The sequence below is a fragment of the Atractosteus spatula genome, chromosome 9, assembly GCF_055471065.1.
Source record: "Atractosteus spatula isolate fAtrSpa1 chromosome 9, fAtrSpa1.hap1, whole genome shotgun sequence".
NCBI lineage: Eukaryota > Metazoa > Chordata > Actinopteri > Semionotiformes > Lepisosteidae > Atractosteus > Atractosteus spatula.
The window spans coordinates 53,491,843-53,512,003 of NC_142714.1; the positions used below are offsets into that span (position 1 = coordinate 53,491,843).

Sequence of the window (20,161 nt, forward strand, 5' to 3'; positions counted from 1 at the left end):
AGGTATTGTGATTTTATTCATAGTTTCTGAAAATGATGGGTTTTTGGCCTCATATTTAAAGACCCACATAACAAAACAGTTTGTATGTTATTTGGCTTAAAAGGGAAAGAAGCAATTTATAATTTGACAAATTCAAGAAAAAAGTTAAATTCCTTACAGAGACTGTAAAAAGAAAGTTTCCTATTGATGTTTCTACTGTGTACTGTGCATTTGAACAGGTGGGTGTGCTGGACAGTTTCTCTGTTTTCCACATCAGAAACTACTAATGTAATATTGGCCTTGTTTTTTTTCTACTTAATACATGTACAAGTGACACCACTTTGCTCAGATTGTAAATAATCTACTTTAGGCTCTTAAACAGCAGAACAGCAAAAAATATATATATATTTTTTTTTTAGCTGAAAGCCATTGTTTATTTCTTCAGGAGCTGCATATTGTTAAGAGTTCAAAGAGCAAACTTGTGTCTTTATTGAAGACTGCTTTGAGATCTTTGAAATAATACTCCAGCTAAAAAAAACATTACTCTTGCATAAATATTCATCAGGCAGTGTGTGCTGTGTGTTTAGGCTAGTAGGCATAAATCATTCTTCTTTGGAAGAGTTACCTGTGTATACTCAACCAAAGGACAAAAAACTGAGTTCAGTGACTTCAGCTGCAGACTAAAGAAAAACTGCTACGAATATGCACAGCAAAAAAGTCTCCCTGTATAATCTGGTAACCCTTGAGTAGGACCATTTAATTCAAGTTGATTTGCAACATGTCAGCCCTGTGAATTCAGGCTCTCAACTTAAAAGTTTCAAGAAACACATTGTATTATGTTAACACATATAATTACATTTTTAAACTCTTGATATTTTGCACAATACACTGCAAGCCCTGCACTTATGAAATATCAACAATCACTGAGAAGTATTAATAATTAGCTCACTTATCGATCTAAAATCATTTATGGTTCACATTGTGGTTCACAATAGTGGCTTTGCACTATGTACTGTCTCCCAGCTCGCCCTGGCTCTCCTGTGCTGTATTAGCGTGCTGTGGCTGTCCGAAAGCCATGGTCCACGTGACGCTGTCCTGTGCTCTTCTTGCAGGTGTACGGCTTGCAGTACCGCGTGCTGCTGGACGGGATGGAGGTGGACAGTCTGATGGAGATCGACCCCGCCAACCGGCTGGAGATCTTCCGGACAGGGAACGGCACCGACGAAGTCCTGGAGGTTCACGACTTTAAAAATGTAATACGCAGATTCAGATTCTTCATTTAAAAACTAATTATGCATTGTATCCAAAAACTTAGTTCTTATGAGGAGGTGAAAATGCATATTAAACAATTAAGCTTCAAGCGAATCTGCCAGGGAAGTAGAGTTTATGTCATTAATCGTGTATTTTTGGTAGGAGCGATACTGTATAAACTAGAAGCGTTTCAGGACAGAAAACTGAAACTGAAACCTTAGCCTCGTTCTTGTCAAAATCTTTTGAGATTTTCATTTTTTCACAGATTGCCTCGCTTCTTTTCTTTCAGATGTCTTTTGTTATTCCGTGGTATACAATGGAGTTAGCTCATTGTGAATCTGTCTCTGGTCTCTTTGCCGACAGGAGGAGAGCAGTATTAATTATTGACCTTGTCTCCAGTGTGCGGTGAACCAATTGTTCACTACAATGCAGGCTTTAAAACTCTGGACCTATATCATTGCTCGTAGTAGCTGGTCCCTTTGTCTTTCATTTTTAATAGTCTTAAGGGATGTCTTTGATGAATATTACATGGAACATCTTTTGCCCTTTTGTCGTGCAAAATTGCTTGTATTCAAACACTGGAAATTTATTTTCGATAACAATCACCAGCAAAATTTGTTCTTTATTCTTCATAAAAGAACCCCCCACATACACATTCTCGCTCTCTCCTTCCGCCAGCCTGCTATCAAAAAGGCAGCAGCTGGACACTCTGGTCCTATTGCTTCAGTGGAATTATCTTCATTGCTTTGTTATTTACAGTCACAGCACACAGGCCTCAGTTCTAAAAGAAACAAGCAGAGCTCTGAGGTGTAGTCATGGTCAGCAGAGCTCTCCAATCGGGTTACAGGTGTAGCAATGGTTAGCCGAGATCCATGGGTTTACAGTAGCATTAAGAACATAAAGATTTCAAAAGGAAACTTGTCTGGTTGTTAACAGCTGATTGATCTGAGGAACTTACCCAGTCATTTGAAAGAATTTGTCAAGTTTTGACAACATGGCTGGGATGCTTGTTACAGATTCCAGCCACCCTTCAGTACATAGAGAGGTGCTTATTGTTCTCTTCAGTGTGCTTTCCATGCGTTTCCACTCCTGTTATTATTGTTTTGTTCTTTTGTTTCCTAAAAAGCTCTCTTGTTTTCTGGTGGAACCTGCAGGGACTAGAACCTTGCAATAAACTTACCTACAAGAAACCAGGGTAACCCTGTGCTCAGGGTTCTGTCCTCATATCTGGAAGGATGTGGGTTTGGATTCCCAGCTGAGACGATGATGTTATATTCTTGACCAAAGTACTTAATCCCAAACTGCTCTTGTTAACAAACCCAGCTGCATAAACAGGTGATAATGTCAATCACTTTGGATGAAAGCATCAGCCAAATAAATTTGTAATAACAATTATTGGTACAGATAAAAACAGTATAAATATAGATTTAAATGACAGTACCACTTCGTCTAGAAACCTTTGCCTTGGAAATGTCTAAGGATCAGAAGGCTGTACTGCTCAAGGCTTCTTGGCAGTGTAGGAATGTGGGCTGTAGAGGCACAGAAAAAGAAGCTCATATCACCAAATTCCAAGTCTTCTGTTTAATTCAAACCAGATGAGCCAACGTCTCACATTTCTTAATTTAATACAAAATATAAATACACATCTGTGAGGCTCTGACATTCAAATGTGCTTTTCTAAATAATTGTGTTTCTTCATCTTTTCTATGTGATAACATTTTATTTACATTTTTATATATATATATTTACACCCACTTTCACATGCAGTTTGGATACTTTTCTAATCCATGTGAAAAACACTTGAGACTTTTGAGCAAGTCATTGTAACTAGTTCAGCACTTTGCTGTGAAACACACTGCCAGTGAGACACACTGAGTTGTGTTTATTAATTTCGTGAAGCAGGCTCACAGATAATTTGAAAGGATGCATCCTTAGTATTATTTCCTCGGCATGTCATTGGCACTGACAGCCCATAAATGCAAACAGAAAGAAACAACTGATACAACGGAGATTAGAATGGTGATCCCTCACCTCTCCCTGCGTTACACAGAGCAGCTGGGATGGTTGATGGTCACAATCAGATAATTGTTCAACGGGAAGCTGTTTCTGTATCTATGTTTATTTAATCAGTAAAACCATGAGGTGGTATTTTGACATTTTATTTTTAATCGCATCCTCTTCCCATTGCTTTTCCCTTTAATGAACTGTCTTTTCTTTATTTTCTGGTTGAACAACCTTTGTAATCATCTCATCTCTAGATTGTTCTTTCTTTAGTGTGGAGGATTACTATTACAGCAAATTAAGCAGGAGCCCATCACAGCGAGGAGGTCTAAACGTGTAGCTATGCCTGCATTCGGTGTTTTATTTTTTTAAAGGTAATTATGTATGCATGATTAAAGCAGGTATCATTTATATCAGATTTTTAAATTTTAGTGATTTAAAAGGAAAAAAGGCATCTGTTTAATTATATTAACTGATTGATAAAATGTTAGAGATGTTATTGTGTAAAAGTAATTAGTGCATCATTGGAGGTGGCTGATTTTCATGGTAGTCTTTATTTTGAAAGAAAAAATAACCAACTGTAGCACTGAAGTGAGAAAAAAGATGAAATATTTCAAATGAAAACCAGTCCCAGAGTCTAGTTTTATATAATGGTTTGTTTTTCCTTTACCACTGAAATCAGATTCGGTTTCGGTGTTTTCCTGCAGGAGAAGAGACACTGGGTATGTCCCTGGAAACAAATCCAATGAAATATTTAGGCCTGTGAGATGGATTTTTTTCCACTAGTGCAAAGGGAAGGAATCTGTTTGGCAGAGGATCAACGATCTGGTTTCAGGAGAAGTACTTGAAGCCCGTGGTGACTTCAGAGCATTTCAGTTTAACCCTTTTGTGTGTGTGTGTGTGTGTGTGTTTTTTAAAGACTAAACCTTCTTGCAGAAATATTGCGGCAGCTGGGGAACATTGGGAATTCTTTAACACCGCTGTTGAAGGAGAGTCTTTTTTGCTGTCCTAAAATAGAAAAATATTTGTTGCAGACTGATACTAACAATAACTGTGCTTTATCCCAGTGACAGTTTTTTACCTTTGTCTTTCCTTGCCAAGGGAATAGCTGCAGTCCTCTTTGCCAGACATCAGAGATGCTACATCAGGGCGCAAACCAAAGAGTTTCCTGAAATCACAGCAGTGCAGCGGGAAGACATGGACGTGGAGGTGAGAGCTGCTCTCCTAGGAATACTTTGGATTTTCAGCTGGAAGCAGTTGGTATAAATAACTTTGTTTTATTACACAGAATTTGTCAGACTCACAGAAGAATACTTATCAAACTAAGATATATTTGGCAAGGTATTAATCTCCTCCTTAGGGTGATAAGAAATAACCAAAAAATAGTGCAAAAAATATTTCCCTTGCTGCTTCCCTAGAGCTTGAATGTGGGTCCCCTACTCTATAGTAACTCACAGAGCAGACTCATTTTAAAGACGCCCTCACAACACCAGTGTACGGGCCGTACAGGTGCAGTGTGCCTTTCAGGACAGTTTCACACAGCAGTCGTGATGCCTCGTCCCTGCTTGACTGCAGGAGTATGTTTGCATTCATTCACAGTCTTTCAACCTACATTAATCTTTAATTGACTGCGCCCATCGTTTTGGGTAAATAGCCTTTAGGAAAGGAATAAAAGGCCCTGAGAAAAAAAAAGTAAGCTATTAAAATGGGATTTGAAGGTGTTTACTCCTTGGATTTCTGCTGACCCTGGGGCAATGCAATTCTTCGCACTCTCTTCTGTCTCCCACACTCGTGAGAAGAAGCTCAGGTGACCTATGAGTCATTAGGAAGTAGTGCCGTTGTCTTCTGCATGTTGTTTTTTCATTTGTGCTCCATGCCACCGTGGTCATTATACCCTCTGCTCAGTCCTTTCTCATCCAATATGGCCCAATGTGTTGAACTCACAAGTCTTTCTTGGAGGGCTTTCACAGCTGCCCAGCATACTGGGTTGCAGAGTGGGAATTGGATATGCAGGTCAAGATTCAGGTCAGCCTACTTTGGCCCAGGATGGATTGACAGCATTTGGTCAAGCAGCGATGTGGTTCTGCACATGAGAGCTCCGTGGCCCACGATCTGATACCTGGTCTTTGGCAGAGTGAGGGGGCCTGAAGCAGCAGATCTCAGCCTAAGAGCTAAGCTGTATGCCTATGCAGTTCATCCTTAAAGATAACCTGGAACTACTGTAGACCATTCGTTTGTGCCTTATGCATGAGCAGGAGAACTTTAGAAAGCTCTCTAAATTTCAAAGGGAGGCAATGCAGTGTAACGAGGATGGAAGTTATGTTCTCACATACAGTACCTTTAGTTTTTACACAAGGAGCAGCTCTGGACACACTCAATCCTCTTTTGTAGCTTCAGTGATAGTGCAGTAAGTCAGGCATTGCAGTAGGTAAATGTCGATGAAATAAAGGTATGTACTGTATATTGTGTAAGATGGACACCTGTAAAGTTAAAAATGCTGCTGTAGTATATAATTACACATGCAAGTAAATGTGAGTGTCGTAAACATAGAAACCCAAGTCTGTGATGACAATTAACCTAACCAAGAGACAACATGTAAATACTAAACTGTGAAGGTCCCAGTAGAGAACCTGTGGAACACCTTGAGTAACTGGGACATTATCATATTTCACATAACCAGGATTTACATATAAGCTCCTATCAGGAGACAAATCAATTTAAAGGAAGCGTCAGTGATTTATGACTATCCATATGACTATGACTATGGGTATCCCTACAAAGCAGAAGAACACCATGATTAGCAATATATAAAACTACATTTAAATCTAGAAGGAGGAGAACATTTACAGTCCAAGAGTTATGACACATCAGCAAATTATTAAATACCTTAACAAGGGCTGATTCAGTGCTGTGTCTTTGTATAGGCACCTGTATAAACACAGACGTGAAAGGTTCAGAGAGCTCATTAGTTACAAAATGAGATTGTAATTGAGCTGCCACTGCCTGTTCCAGGAATTCTGGAGAAAAGTCAGATTACAAAGAGGACTGATGTTCTGAAGTGCTTCGAGGCCCAGGCCAGGTCTTTGAAACACAGCTGTAATGGCCCGCAGATTAGGCATGTAAGTACAATGAAAACTTTCAGGGACACATTGATAAAGATAGTGATGGACTGTCTAAAAGTCAAGATGCAAAATTTGAGCAGGAAAGTAGGGACACAGTCCAAAATACAGAAGGAAAGCCTCACTGCCAGCTCAGTCACATAAGCAGCATCCACAGCTGCGAGAGCAGCAGACAGCGCAATTCACCACACCCTAGAATTGTGAGACAATGTTTACTGAGTGTCGTCCCCCTGTCTGGAGGACCAGCAGGCTGGGGCCCCCCTGCAGACAGAGGAGTGAACCAAGGGCCACCTGCACAGGAGGACATGGGCTGGAGGAGGGGTGCAGGAGGCAAAATGTGTAAAGAGGAGTTTGCTTGTGATATGCTGTATTTGACAGCTTTGAAAAAGATGATGTCAGGAACGATTAGGATTTTGAGCAGCTGGAGCAACAGGTGACTTGGTTCTCATCATCCAACCTGAGAGCTCCCTGGTGCTTTGTGCTGTGAAGGAATGAATGTGTTGTGTGTGAAACTGTTGAGAGGAAGCAAAGGCACTTTCTCTCACATGGACCCCTCACAAACTTTGTCTCTTTTCAATTCAGCTTTGGCATCTTCACTGAAACAGTGCAAATTAATTCAAAGGTCCTGGCAGTTTTGACTTGTGTTTGATTTTTACACGCCCTCACTTTTGAGCAAGTTTCCTTTTTTTCTTTTTTTGTTTCTTGCTCAGAGAAAGCTACGAATTTGCCATCTGTGGTTTGTCAAGTTCCAGTTCCTTTATCTTTTGGCTGAAAGTAAATATTCATGTTTTACTATACTTCAGAAGTCTAAAATTAGACCTGATTTACAAATTCTAAAGAGAGCTAACTAAATTTTGAAAGTAAATATCAGGATGAGCAAAATGTAAATAAAGATCATTACAAGTACAGCATACGGTTGTACAGCATGGGAAAGTTTTTTTGGAGACAAAACTAGTTTACTCTGTACCTAAGATACATGATACTCTGAAATCCACTCAATTGCAAAACAGGTGCAAAACGTTTATAAACACAAACTTTCTGTTTCACGGGAATCCATATGGTTGCCTTGACTTTGTAAATCATCAAAACAGAACAAATCACCTTTAAATTACAACCCTTACTGGAGAAAAGGAGGCCCTCAACCTTTCACAAACCTGGAAATCTGAACCTCATACAACCCTGAAGAGAAGCTGGCAGAGTGCAGCTGAAGTCCAGGTATCACACCCTTTTGAACAGGTTAATTGTCCGCATGATTAAACAAATCTTTCATCTAAACCTTTCTTTAATTATGAATTTCATTTAAGAGAAAACAGACTTGTTCACTTTCTCAGCAAAAAAACCTCAAGAATCACATATGTGTTGAGGAAGTATTTGTACATAGCCAGTATTTGTAGAGAAGACTGTATATGAAGATTTCACACAGGGGCCACTTTCACTTTTAAAGGGCCACATCTCAGACTGCTCAAAATTATTAGGTGGCTGCTCCAGTCACGGTCAGTGATGAAGGAGTCTGGCAGGTTGCAACTGGACATCAAGTATTACTGCAAAGAGCTGTGCTCCTCCTTAGCACTCTACACACTCTTAACAGACCCAGTTGTTAATGAATTTTGTATATCAGATATATACTTTAAATATAGCTTCCTGAAAGAGATATAGAAAGATATTAATGGTTATAAAACACCATTAAGTGTTAGAGTGTACTGCCCATGTTTTGTGTTTAATTTCTTCTCCTTGTGCATGAGCAGAACTATTTCTCACCAGGAGAAGCCTGTGAGAATCAGATTGTGAGAGGAGGTCCTGTTCCTGAAAATGCCTGGGGCCACACTCAGCATAACACCGTCAACACCAAGGAACCTTATAGGTGTTTGCAGCCTATAAAATTCTAATTATCATGCAATATTGGGGCTGCTCTGGTGTGCACGGTTTTTATTCCACTCTTGAGTAATGACCTTCACAACTCCCCCAAGGCATCCTCTCTTACAAATTATTGGTTCATTTCTCAACTCTGAAACTGAAGTCATGTTGTACTGAAATCTGTGTCATAACCTCTATTTACTTGTAAGGAATACTTTATTTCCTTTAACAGTTAAAAAGGGCAATTAAAATACTTTTTTTTTCTATAGGTTTTTAAATTCTCCAGCAAAGGAAAACAGCGCAGGCTGTAAGCAGATATGTATTCATAACCACCTTTTGTTTGTTATAATGGGTAAAAGATTGAGAAAGTATCAAAGGCTAGAAAAACCACTGGGGACTGGTAAAATATTGAGGCAGTCAGAGCAACTACATGCTTTCTTCTAGTTCTATTTTTCCAAATTGAGATTGGCCAAACGTTTCCTTTTACCTGCCTTACTGTGGAAACAGCTCACTAGTACAGCTGCTCAATCAGCACCAGCAACGCACTGTTCCCACAGAAGTGAGCACTTGTGTGGGCAACCACCTCTTACTCACACCGCAAGTCTGCAGTACCAGTTCAAGAGCTGGCATCACAGCCAGGGCCACAGCTCGCCCCCACTGCCAGCTCACAGGCGCCACTGCGACAGCAGCGCGGTGAGACAGAGATCCCCTGACTCGAACCCGGACCACCCTTGCAGGGCCAACACTGCACCGTCAGTGCCTGCCATGTTCTGCTCACTGTGCACCCCTGCTGAACACACAGTATAACCTCCCCTGGAACAGCAGCATCTATTATCGTATTCTCTTCTCATATCACCTCTCTCTGAAGCTTCCGGAGAGGAAATGCACTGTTATTAAAGCAACAGCAAAATCATTTGGATACAATAGTTTAATATAAATTCTAAAGATTTACAGTTTAGCTCCAAGGCTTTATATCAAGCTTAACTAATGTGCAATTAAGCTTTAGACTCCAAGAAAAGAATCTAGTGAAAACATTTGTCAAGAGAACTGTTTTCTGTTTCACACACTAATTAACATTGGTCCATGAACAACATTTGCATATGCATTTGATTAAATGAGCAACACACAAATTTATTTGTGCTATATATGAATAAATTACCCAAGTAGCTTCATATATCTTTATTAAATGGAAATGACACGCATTCACAATCATTAAGTAATAATAGTTTACTTTACAGCTCATGAACTCAAGTCTCCATAAATTAAGGGTATTAATGTGTTCAGGTTTTGGGTGAGATCGAGGGAGGGGGGTGTTGTAGTTTATTAGACATGAGGGCTGTGCACTTTAAATACTGACAAAGGCCTTCCTCTTGCTACAGTCACTACACAAACTGTAATGGTTTCATTCATAAGAAAGTCCGGCAATACTAAGCATCTTTTGTCACTTTTGCATCCAGGTTGTGTTTTGAAGGGTCTGTAGTTACTGGTACAATTAATTACACAGCATATAGTGAGCTGGCAGGGACGTCGAGTTGTAGAGGAGGTCCCTACAAAATTTTGAGGAGTATTATACAGTATGTCTTATATTATGTATTATATTATATATTATCTCTTATATACATACAGTATGTCTTGTCTTTAAGAGCTTTACTGCATTGTACAGTGGTAAAGATAATTAAGTAGTATGTAGTATGGTGTTGTAATAAACCAAGGTGATAAATTGTCTTCATATCTGCTTTGTTTTATTTGCTTAGTAATTTTCTTTAATTATATTTTATTGTGTAATGTGTTTTTATGTAGTGTGAAATGCTTTGAGATGCTTGCTTTTAAAGCTGCTATAAAATACATTGTTGTTGTAAAACAACATGGAACACCACAGAGAGACAGATGAGCACGTTACAAGTGTGACTTGAAAGTTCTGTGTAAAATTACTGTGCTTGGAGAAACTGAAACATGAACTACTATGAGTAAAGCTCGGAATAAAAAGATTAGTTTAGTTGCTTTTGACAGGTAAAGCCTTCTGAAGACAGACCAAAGGGATGAGAAATGAAGGCAGGGCTGTTTTCCTCCCCTCTCTGCATGTCTTTCTTGATGGCAGGGCGCGGAGATTGCAGATACGCAGTTTGAAGACTCACAGGTCTGGGTCCCTGCAGAGGAGCCCATTGAGAACCGAGCTGTCCTGCTCAGCTCCAGAATCTCAGAAATGTGTGAACACCTGCCCGTGCACTGGATCCACCCCTCATCTCTGAACGGTAAGCTCTCCTCCACGCAGGGCAGGGCTGGGAAGGTCTGGGAAGGTTTCTGTTTGTACTCTAAATCAAAAAGATGCTGCCAAGGGTGTAAATCAGGTAGACAAATAACCCATTTCATCATGGAATACATTTTGTCGTCTGAGACTTTTTTAATAATTGTGGAATGTTTCTTCTGATCCGGTATGAGCATAATGTAATGTTAGCCAGATAGATAACTGAAAAAGAAAAGGCAGTTTTTATTATGTATATAAAACGTTTAATTGATTAAAAACTTGTTTCTGCTGATTCTACACAAAAGTGATCTTCATCTATTTAGACTAAATTTAACCAGTGTAGTTGTTATGTCCCAGTGTGTGGTCCATGTGTGTTTTTGTTGCTATGTTCCACACTTCCTGACCTTGATTGTTTTCCCTCCCCGATTGGTCCATCATTACACCATCGTTTCCTTATTACGTCATCATCAATCAGCTTCTCGGCCAATCAGAATGAAGCTTATTCAGTATATAACTTGGAGGTTTTCAAAATGAATGGGCCTTTCATTTGTCTTGGGTCCTGCTCAGCTCAGCTCTGGTTTCGTTTCACTTCGCTTTTGGTTTTTGCTTCTGATTTGTTTCACTTTGTGTGTGTGTGTGTTTTTGTATAGCTTCGGCTTTTGTTGGTTTGTGTTCGTTTCCTTGTACTTTCATTTTGTTTGTTTGTGTTTATCCTTGTTTAGCTATTACCTTGTCCAGACGTATTGTAACAACCTCTGTGCTCTTTTGTACCCTGTTACTTGTGTCCACTCTCGTTTTCCCCTTGGTATTTGTAGTTCACTTGTATATTTGTGTGAACTCTTGTGTATTGGGTTAGTTTAGGTCGTTGGGTACATTCTGCACACGTAGTTGATTTCTGTATTAGTTACACTAGTTTAGTATGGGTGAGTGCCGTTTGTCTTGTATGGTTTTGGGTAGTCAGTGGAGGTTAGCTAGGGCGTTAGAAGACGCCGAAGACCGAGTGTTTCGGGTTTTCTTCTGTAGTTAGGTCAGCTTTCCCTCACTTCCTTGGCCAGCTCCATTTTGTGTGTTTATTTTCTTTTCTGTGGCACCACTCTAGTTCCCTTTCCCTGTGTGTTACTGTGTCCTATTACGTACCAGTCACTTATTCACCTTAAAATAATCACTTTCGGCACCAACACTTGTTATCATGTTCCTAAGTCCCTCACCAGCACCCACCTGCATCCAACAACTATCCTAAATGTTACACCCCTTTACCTCCAGACGCTCGGGGTCGTAACAGTAGTAAACTCCTCTGTTTGTAGTTCACTGCGCTGTAGTGAAATTTCTCTCTGACATGCTGAAGGTGGACTTTTGAGTGAAACATTCGGACGAATAGAGATGAATACATGGTGACACGCGTCCCAGCAGACCGACGCACACAGCGACGCCACAGGAAGGGAGCACCATGCTTACAGGCCACCTAACAATACATCACCTTGCAGCAGCCTTTAGATTTCTTTTTTGTAACCCCCTGCACAAGCTTTTCAAGGGAACGTACTGATGAAGCTGTTTGATTGCTAGTGTTTCAAACAGGACATTATTAGCTCATTAGCATACAGCACAGGGCTGTCAGGCAGAGAGGTGCGTGTCTGGTTTCTGACGGGCCACAGAGGCTGGTTATCTCTCAGGCCACTATCTGTTGTCATCATTCAGTTGCTTTTGCGTTTCGTGGCAGAAGAAGGTCAGCCTGATAGCTTCCCAGGTCTCTATTGGACATCTTTTCACAAATTTGTCATCGCTGGCTACACTTCCTTTAATGCATAAGTTGCATGTTAATTGCCTCTCAGGAGCATTAGAATTTATGTTGTATGAAAAACACGGTTCCAGATAATTATTATAATGATTATTCTTGAGGTGGTTTATCTGTAGCCGTATATTGTACTGTTATACCGTATATGCATCTATACCTTTCTCTTACAATAAATTAAAAGTTTCTACCACATGTCTTTAAGAAATACTGTTAAGATTCTTAATTCTAGGAAGAAAGTACTGTATCTCTATTGTTCAAATTATTTTTGCATTTGGATCAAAGAAGAGGTTCTGAAAACGAGACACAGTCACATAATATTAATACCCCAGTTTTGTTTGGGCTTGGTTTCATGTTTCTGAGCTTGAGAGTGTTATGGGTGAGATAACTCTGGAGCCTTATGTTCTCATTAAAGATCACCTGTGAAGATGCTCTCACCACTGTTCCTCTGTGTCCTGCCCTCACAGACGCCAAGCTCCATGACACTGCGGACGCGGAGGTGGAAAAGGAGTCTTCCGAGGCTGGGGTGAAAGGTCGGCGGCAGGCCCGTGATGTCACAGATTACCTGGACGTCAACGACTACGTGAGTTCTCCGTTTACCCGTGCAGCGTTGACGACCTGGGAGTGGACACGTGATAGCTCTCCTCATGTCCTGTTTTACCACAGAATGGAAAGTTTAAAAAACAGTTATTTAATGGTGCAAAATACTTGTCAATGGGCCCTTTTTAAAAATGAGCAAAATTTTAAACAATCAATGACATTACAGAATGAACTTTCTTGAACACAAGGGAATAGTACTGTATAGTAAGGTGAGTTTTCTTCAAATTTCTCCTTAGAAAAAAATTCTCCTTAATTTTTTCCTCAGGTCATTAGTTAATGAATGAATGGATTCATTAATTATTCCTTAATTAACTGGCTCCTAAAGCCAAGCACCTTAGGTTTAAGTAAGAAACTGGTAGATACAGCACAACAGCAGTGGCAACATTGTGTTCCAGGCACACACAACTCTAAAAGTCAGTACATACAAGACAAAAACACACTTACAATATTAACAAGTTACAAATGCCACTAATCCAATTTAAAAAATGTACTAAATAATTCCGTTTTATCATGGGAGGAGCCTGTTTTTTCAAGGGGGGAGTAGGTGTTGCTTCAGAGATGCTGCAAAGCTTTGAGTAGCAGCTTGCCCAATCCTAAACTCACAAACCCAGTTTTACCCATAGTGAAAAGAAGAAAATAAACACTATAGTGAATATCTTTATTGTAATCCCAATAACAGTGCGTTAAGACACGGGGCTTTGGAGAAATTAGGGAAAACAACAGATCAGATCCATCTTATCTATCAGATGACTCCACTGGCTGTGACACACAAGTTAATTAATATTGCCTTTTGAAGCCTTGATGGTTTTTCCTCTTCAAAGAATCTGCCTTTTCCCCAAACTGTCCTGTTTTGTGGCAGCAGCTTAGCAGCAAAGCCGTTAAAAATAACAAGTGAATACATTGAGAGGGAGAGCACCCTGCTGCAGCCCCTCTGCTGGGCTCAGAGAAAGCAGGTCACCCAGGGGTGCAGGCACCAAGCACAGTGAGCAGACCCAGAATACCCCAATTCAGCAGCTGGGCCCGGGTGAGACACTCTCTGAGTTCTCTGTCCAGACCTGTTTTTCGTCTCCTGGCTACGGTACTGTAGCTGCACTCTGAGATATACTTAGAATTTTACAGCATTAAGGTACACCTTCTGTGTTAGATGCCCTAGACTTTTTGTTAGGTTTAACGTGCAAAGACACAACCAAACAATAAGAAGTGAAATGGAAATGTATGATTACAATGAAAAGAAGGAAATCCCCTTTCACAAAAGTGAATACTTTATAATGCATATCGTGCATGCTTAGTGCAGAGCAGGCAGATTTTGTGTTGGACGCTTCAGCAAGTGTCTTGTGAAGGCTGGTGAGAAGGCAGGTATCATTGACCTTTCCTAAAAGCTCTAAGTTCTTGCCTTCATCTCACAATGCCATTGCAGGCTGGCCATGGGGAAGCATTAATATTTCGCAGCAGTCTTCCCCGCTGTGCACTTTTCATAAATAATCATTAAAACTCTGGTGACAGAGTTTGCGGGAAATATAAGGCTGACCTTTCGCCACAGCTGCCATGCTTAAGCGTCGAGCTGTGGAGCATTCCTGGACATCTTTCAAACTGAATAGCTCTCATCCCGGCGCATTAGAGAAACTGCACCACGGACCTTGACCTACATTCCACAGATACGCTTCCTAGATGATTGGGCCCTCGTCTGCTCAGCTGTCCAACTTGAAAATACAGCCCTAACCGGAATGTTTAGAGGTAGCTGAGTAGCCTCAATGTGACCCTCACAGTTTAGCCCAGGCTACATGGGCCTTCCAAATGGGAGCACTGCAGGCTAGGATCCGGATTAAACCACTGTCTCTCCTGGGCAAACTGGAGCCGAGGGCTAATTTTCCTCTTAGGTAAAAGCTAGCCAGATTCAAGATACCTGCACAGCCCCTTGTGCTCATTGCATTGTACAAAATGTGAGTTGTTTATTTGTTTTCCCGGGCAGAATTTTATAGAAACAGCAGAATTTAAAAGTAAGCATTAATCATTTAAATGCATTCCACTTGTTATGTGCTGATGAATTCATATTGAATGGTCCTGACAAAGTTTTCTACATGACAGGCTCATTCATATTAAATGTTTAAGATTATGCTCCAGGGACTGGCACATATTTTAATGTGTGACTGAAAACACAATGAATGCTGAAATAATTACTCCTATCATTAATTAATGTTGCTTGTTTATTACCAGTTGGACAAATTTCCCAAGGTACTGTGTTCTGTTGGCTACCACAAGCCATTATAAATGTAAATGCAAGAGTGATTCGATTTGAGTTGGTATTGAATTTTAAAGGGCAGCATACATTGATAATTTTCTGATGAAAGGCTGAACGAAGATTCAGTTTTTTTCTGGCATCATTTGAACCTACTTTCAGCTTTAAGCCTCCAACTTTCCCCCCAAAGCAGGCTGAATTATGAATAACTTGTTTTTCTGTAATACATATGCATGCCTTCGTCTCTCTGATTAAATCATCCATTGTGGCAGAACGTTGTTTACATATGTTTTCAAAGTAGAATAACTGAGTACCAGATTGACATAAAATGCAAATACGTTAATCAATAACAGCTTAGCCACTCCCACTGAAAATATTTACCACGCTATCATAAATGATTAAATATATTAATTGTGCCCTTTTATATAAAAAGTAATATATAAATGCAATAAATCCTTGCTCATTAAGATGTGCCAGATGAAGTGCAGTGTGCATTAAGAAGTGCACTTCGGGTGGAGCGGTAGCATTGTGGCTCAGGATCTGTGCCTGTGGCTGGAAGGTTGCCGTTTCAAATCCCACAGCTGGCAGAGGAGTCCTACTCTGTTGGGCCCCTGAGCAAGGCCCTTAACCCCAACTGCTCTAGGAGTGCTGTATAATGGCTGACCCTGCGCTCTGACCCCAAACTTCTCTCCCAGTCTGTGTGTCTGTGTCTCATGGAGAGCAAGCTAGGGTATGCGAAAAGACAAATTCCTAATGCAAGAAATTGTATATGGCTAATAAAGTGATCTTATCTTATGTTACAGTCAGAACTGTGTTTTTGATCGCCTCCTGCTGGAGGTAGACTGTAGTGCAGCTTTTCTCGTGCAGCCCTAGGCTACTCTTTCTGGATGCAAGCCTGCCTTTCAATCCTACTTAAATCACAGAGCTTTGTGTGAATGTGCACAGTGATCCAGAGAAGAGCAGATAATTCTACCCAATGTACACTGCATTCTGGTTTCATTTAACCCTCATAAAATTCTAGGCCCTTCCCGTAAGAGCAAAACAAAGGATTCTCGTTACACAATAATTATTCTGCTAATTGCTTTAGGATTGACCCTTTCACTTAAAGTCAAGGTCAAAGACAGCCTGCTGGGGAGGAAGACAAAGCTCAGCCTGTTGCTGGAGATGAAGAAATAGTGGAGCCTGGGGATGGAGCAGGAGGGGGAGGCAGGGAAGGGGGTCCTGCCAGCAATAACAAATATTGTGCAATTATCCTCTCATCCAGCGGTGTCAGGACCACTTTAATTGAAAGCAGCGCCCCCGAACAAAACTGCAGTGGGCACCCTGGGTTCAGAGAGGAAAGCTAGGAGCGCCGAGATGTGTGCCTAGCGTCATAAAAAGAAAGGTCAAGGGCGTTCTGTGTCATGTTTGATGCCTCGGTAACCCAGATCAAGAGCATTACCATCATGCTGTTACTTGCTCCAGCTTCTCATAAAAAAGCAATTTTGATTCAGGTGTCAGTGTTAAGGTTAAACGTCGCCGTTATTCTCTCGACCACCTTGCTCATGCCCCCCGCCCCCGAAGCATCGTGTTGTTTGTTCTTCTCCTTCAGCACAGCGGCAGAGCTGCTGCCTGCAGCTGCCTCAGGGACAGGCCAGTGTGCCCCTGCAGCTCTGAATCAAGGCTTGGTCGTCCACAGAATACTGACACTGACCTGCCAAGTTCCTCCTCCCTCTGTATGTGAAAGTATGGCAGCTTGGTTGGGATTGCACCTTGTAGGTTAGATCACAGACTTTACCTCTCTGCAGCACAGGAAACACGGAAGAAATGCCACCAGAGCTTCTGTCCCAACGCCTGCTCTGGTATCCCACCAATATCATCATCCCAGTTTGTCAGGTCCATTTGAATCTCCACCTGCTAATTCAGAAAGTGTGTGGCTGTGTGTGAGGGGCTACTGAGGACATGCCATGGACATTGGGCGCTGTCTGTCAATATCTGAATTGTTTTGGAGACAAGGGTCAGTGCAGCTCTAGTGATAATCAGTTTGCCCCTTCGAGCCCGGTGCCCCCAGTTCCGGTTTTCCGTGCTCCGCTGTAGAGAGCTCCAGGTGACTTGTCCCGTAAAGACGCTTGGTCAGACAGCACATGGAGCACTGCAGCACAGGTGCTGTTGACTCCTGCCTGCGCTGGCCTGCTGGCTGCGACTTTCCATTGGAGATGCTCTTCACTTCATGCATTTATCGCTCACATGAGTGAGAGTCTCCACAGGATCCTCTTGGGCGCTGTAGAAAACCCAGTGCACGATAGCCAAAGGACGCACAGAAGCTGTACAGGAAAGAACAGGCTCTGGCCCTCATTCTCCCTGTGTGATGCAGCGATTATAGTGGTTAAGCAGATGTGGTTAACAGTTCATCCATGTCTATATAAGAAAAATGAAATGTTTTCATTTTCATTCTTACATGTACCCTATCATGTAACAAAAAAACTACAGAAGAAGAAGAAGAAGAGCAGGGCATCTTTAGCAATCAGCCTACAAAAGAGTGTTTCTGCATTCAATTAATCATGTAATAATACAGTTACGATGACTTTTGTTATGATACGGTATGATGCAGCTGCACTGCAGGTTAGATGCAGTGGTCACGTGGGCTCTAGACTTGCAGTGAAGAGGTTAGTAGCAAAGCAGCCCAGAGAAGCATGCCTGACCACTGAGATGCATTTCAATTCATGAGGGAAAGGAAAAACAAGTGAACAAACACTTCTACTGAAGATTGTCAGGGAGCACTAAAGATGTGAAAGCAATACAAAATGTGGGCAGAGATACAGGAAGCAAAGTAAATCTGACAGCAGATTCATTTTAGGATTCCAGAAGAGACTGGTTCAGACAGCATGTAAAAGGTGTCTAAATACTGTATAACATACTGTACCAGCAAATAAAAGGTACCATTTTTAATATACCTACAGAACTACATGAGCTTAAGACAGCTGTTGTTCGAACACAGCATACTGTACATTGTGAACAACAAACACAAATTAAGCAAATTTGGGAAGCTGAGCATTTTTTTTACAGAAACTCTGATATCTAGCAGCTGTCAGGGAAGGCTTTGTCCTGATCCATCAAGAGAGCTAAAGAGTAAAGGATCAGTGTGCTAAGTGGCTTCAGTGCAGTGTGTTATGGCCATGTGCTCTCTCCCGCTGTGTGGAGTCCAGCTGCTGAAAGACACGCTGTATTTCTGCGCAATTCGTAAACATACCCCCTCTGCTGATTAACACTTCGATTAACAGTCGAGTCAGTTACGTCCTGCCCTCTGTTTAGACATTGAGCTTTCTTATAGCATGGCGGTGTAACGTTAAGCCACCTCCTTACACCTGTTCTCTGAGTTGCCCTGTGTCTGCTGTTCCTCACAGAGGGAGAACGGAATCGAGCTGGATGACAGACTGGATGAGACGGGGGTCTGCTGCCAGCAGTGTCGCCGTGGTTACCGTTTCTGCCAGCGTTACTATCAGCCCCTGGGCGGCTACATGCCCCACCCCTACTACTACCACGGGGGCGTCGTGATCTGCAGGATTGTGATGCCATGCAACTGGTGGATTGCTCGCATGCTTGGAAGGGTCTGAAAAAGGGCCCTCCTGCGTGAAGCTCATCTACACTCTGGACTGGACAAGATTGTCCCAGACCATCAACAACGTGAACTGTTTTTTGATTACTCGTGCCTATAATTTCAGGGTTCACTTGCTTTTATAAGGGGGTGGTATGTTTGAAGTTAAACTAGGCGTTTTGTAGCATTTTGTAACTTTCTTATGTTTACAGGTTATGTTAAAACATATTCCTATTCTAATTTAACAATTTCTTATCATGTATTTTTTTTTCCTTATTTAACTTTCACAAAAGAAATTCAAGTCATTGCATTACAAAATTACAGTCTTGGAATTTAATAATAATCATTCAAGATTCCTGGCTCTGCAACTGGTGTTTTATGCCAAGAGCCTTTCTTCTCGTACAATAGGATGTTCAGTGTCTTCCATCTGGGCCCTGACAATTAGACTAGGTGTTTCCACTGCCTAATCACTTTCATTATTGTCTGTCCCTTTTTATTCTATTTTCCTGTATCTTTAGTACACATTTCTTTGTATTGGCTTGGCTTCCTATTTTATTTTTTTCACAGCACTGCTTCTCGTTAAAATCATTTTTGTTATCCATATCCGTTTTCCTTTCTGAGCCTGTAGCCTGAGATATCACCATTATAACACACAAAGAACAGGGAAGTCTGTTTTTTTTATGTGAATATACCTCTGAGTGAAATTCAGCCTTTTCACCCAAATAATTACTCACTAAGTTGGCATTTTTTATATATTAACACTATTAACTTGCTTGTTCGGTATGAGAACTCTTCAGGACACTCAATTACCCCTTGTAGTGTTGCAGGGACTTGACTGGCAGGCCCCCCTCTGTGATGCACATTAATCTCTGGGCCCTTCGCTCTTCTCTTATCCCTCCTTGTCAACTCAAAGAGAAAAAAAAAATAGCCTCAGTAAAATAAATTATGAAATGCGATAAACTGTACCTTTTTACAGTATTTTTAATGTGATACATTAGCATGCTCTAATAAATTACAGGTTTAATCATGCAGATATGTGGTGTAAAAATCTATTTATTAAGTTTTTCTCTGTGATAAATTTCCAAGCTGTCACAGGGCTGCTCCTGGAGTTTCACGCCTGTAGTACAGGGGTAGATCTCTCTCTCTCTCTCTCTGCCACGGTTGGTGGCACCAGCAGACACCCTTACACTGCCTTCACTGACAGCCACCCCTGAGTGGCAACGCCCCGGCAGAGGACAGGCCATAGGGCAGATTAGGAATTCCAGGAGAGCAGCAGGCTCATCCTGCTCGGTGGCTGGTGGTTGCATAGACAGCAGCAGTGCTGGGGACAAAATCAGAAGAAATTCCCCGACAACAATAGAGACATCCCCCACCATGCAAATGGAATTTTTAAATAAATCATTTAAATCAAAATAAATTTAGATTTCTTTTAAATCTAAATGTGCTTGGGGTCTATTTTCTCCCCAGGAGCGGTTTCATTTCGGTGGTGTATGTAATTACAAATAAAATTAGA

At 41.2% G+C, this 20,161-nt stretch overlaps 1 protein-coding gene across 1 annotated transcript; it reads left to right on the forward strand.

The window, feature by feature from the left end:
- The first annotated feature begins 1,055 nt into the window (after nt 1–1,055).
- Nucleotides 1,056–19,677, forward strand: tnmd (tenomodulin). Its single transcript, XM_088925524.1, has 5 exons — nt 1,056–1,232; nt 4,333–4,440; nt 10,303–10,456; nt 12,706–12,821; nt 18,458–19,677. Exons 1-5 carry the CDS (start codon nt 1,128–1,130, stop codon nt 18,665–18,667), a joined length of 693 nt encoding a protein of 230 aa, XP_088781650.1. The 5' UTR covers nt 1,056–1,127; the 3' UTR covers nt 18,668–19,677.
- The last annotated feature ends 484 nt before the right edge of the window (nt 19,678–20,161 follow it).

Bases quoted from the DNA above. Each gene is read 5' to 3' on its own strand.
- tnmd (XM_088925524.1), top strand. From the start codon at position 1,128: ATGGAGGTGGACAGTCTGATGGAGATCGACCCCGCCAACCGGCTGGAG. The intron at 4,441-10,302 runs GTGAGAGCTGCT...TCTTGATGGCAG, and splicing joins GGGAAGACATGGACGTGGAG to GGCGCGGAGATTGCAGATAC. The intron at 10,457-12,705 runs GTAAGCTCTCCT...CTGCCCTCACAG, and splicing joins CCACCCCTCATCTCTGAACG to ACGCCAAGCTCCATGACACT.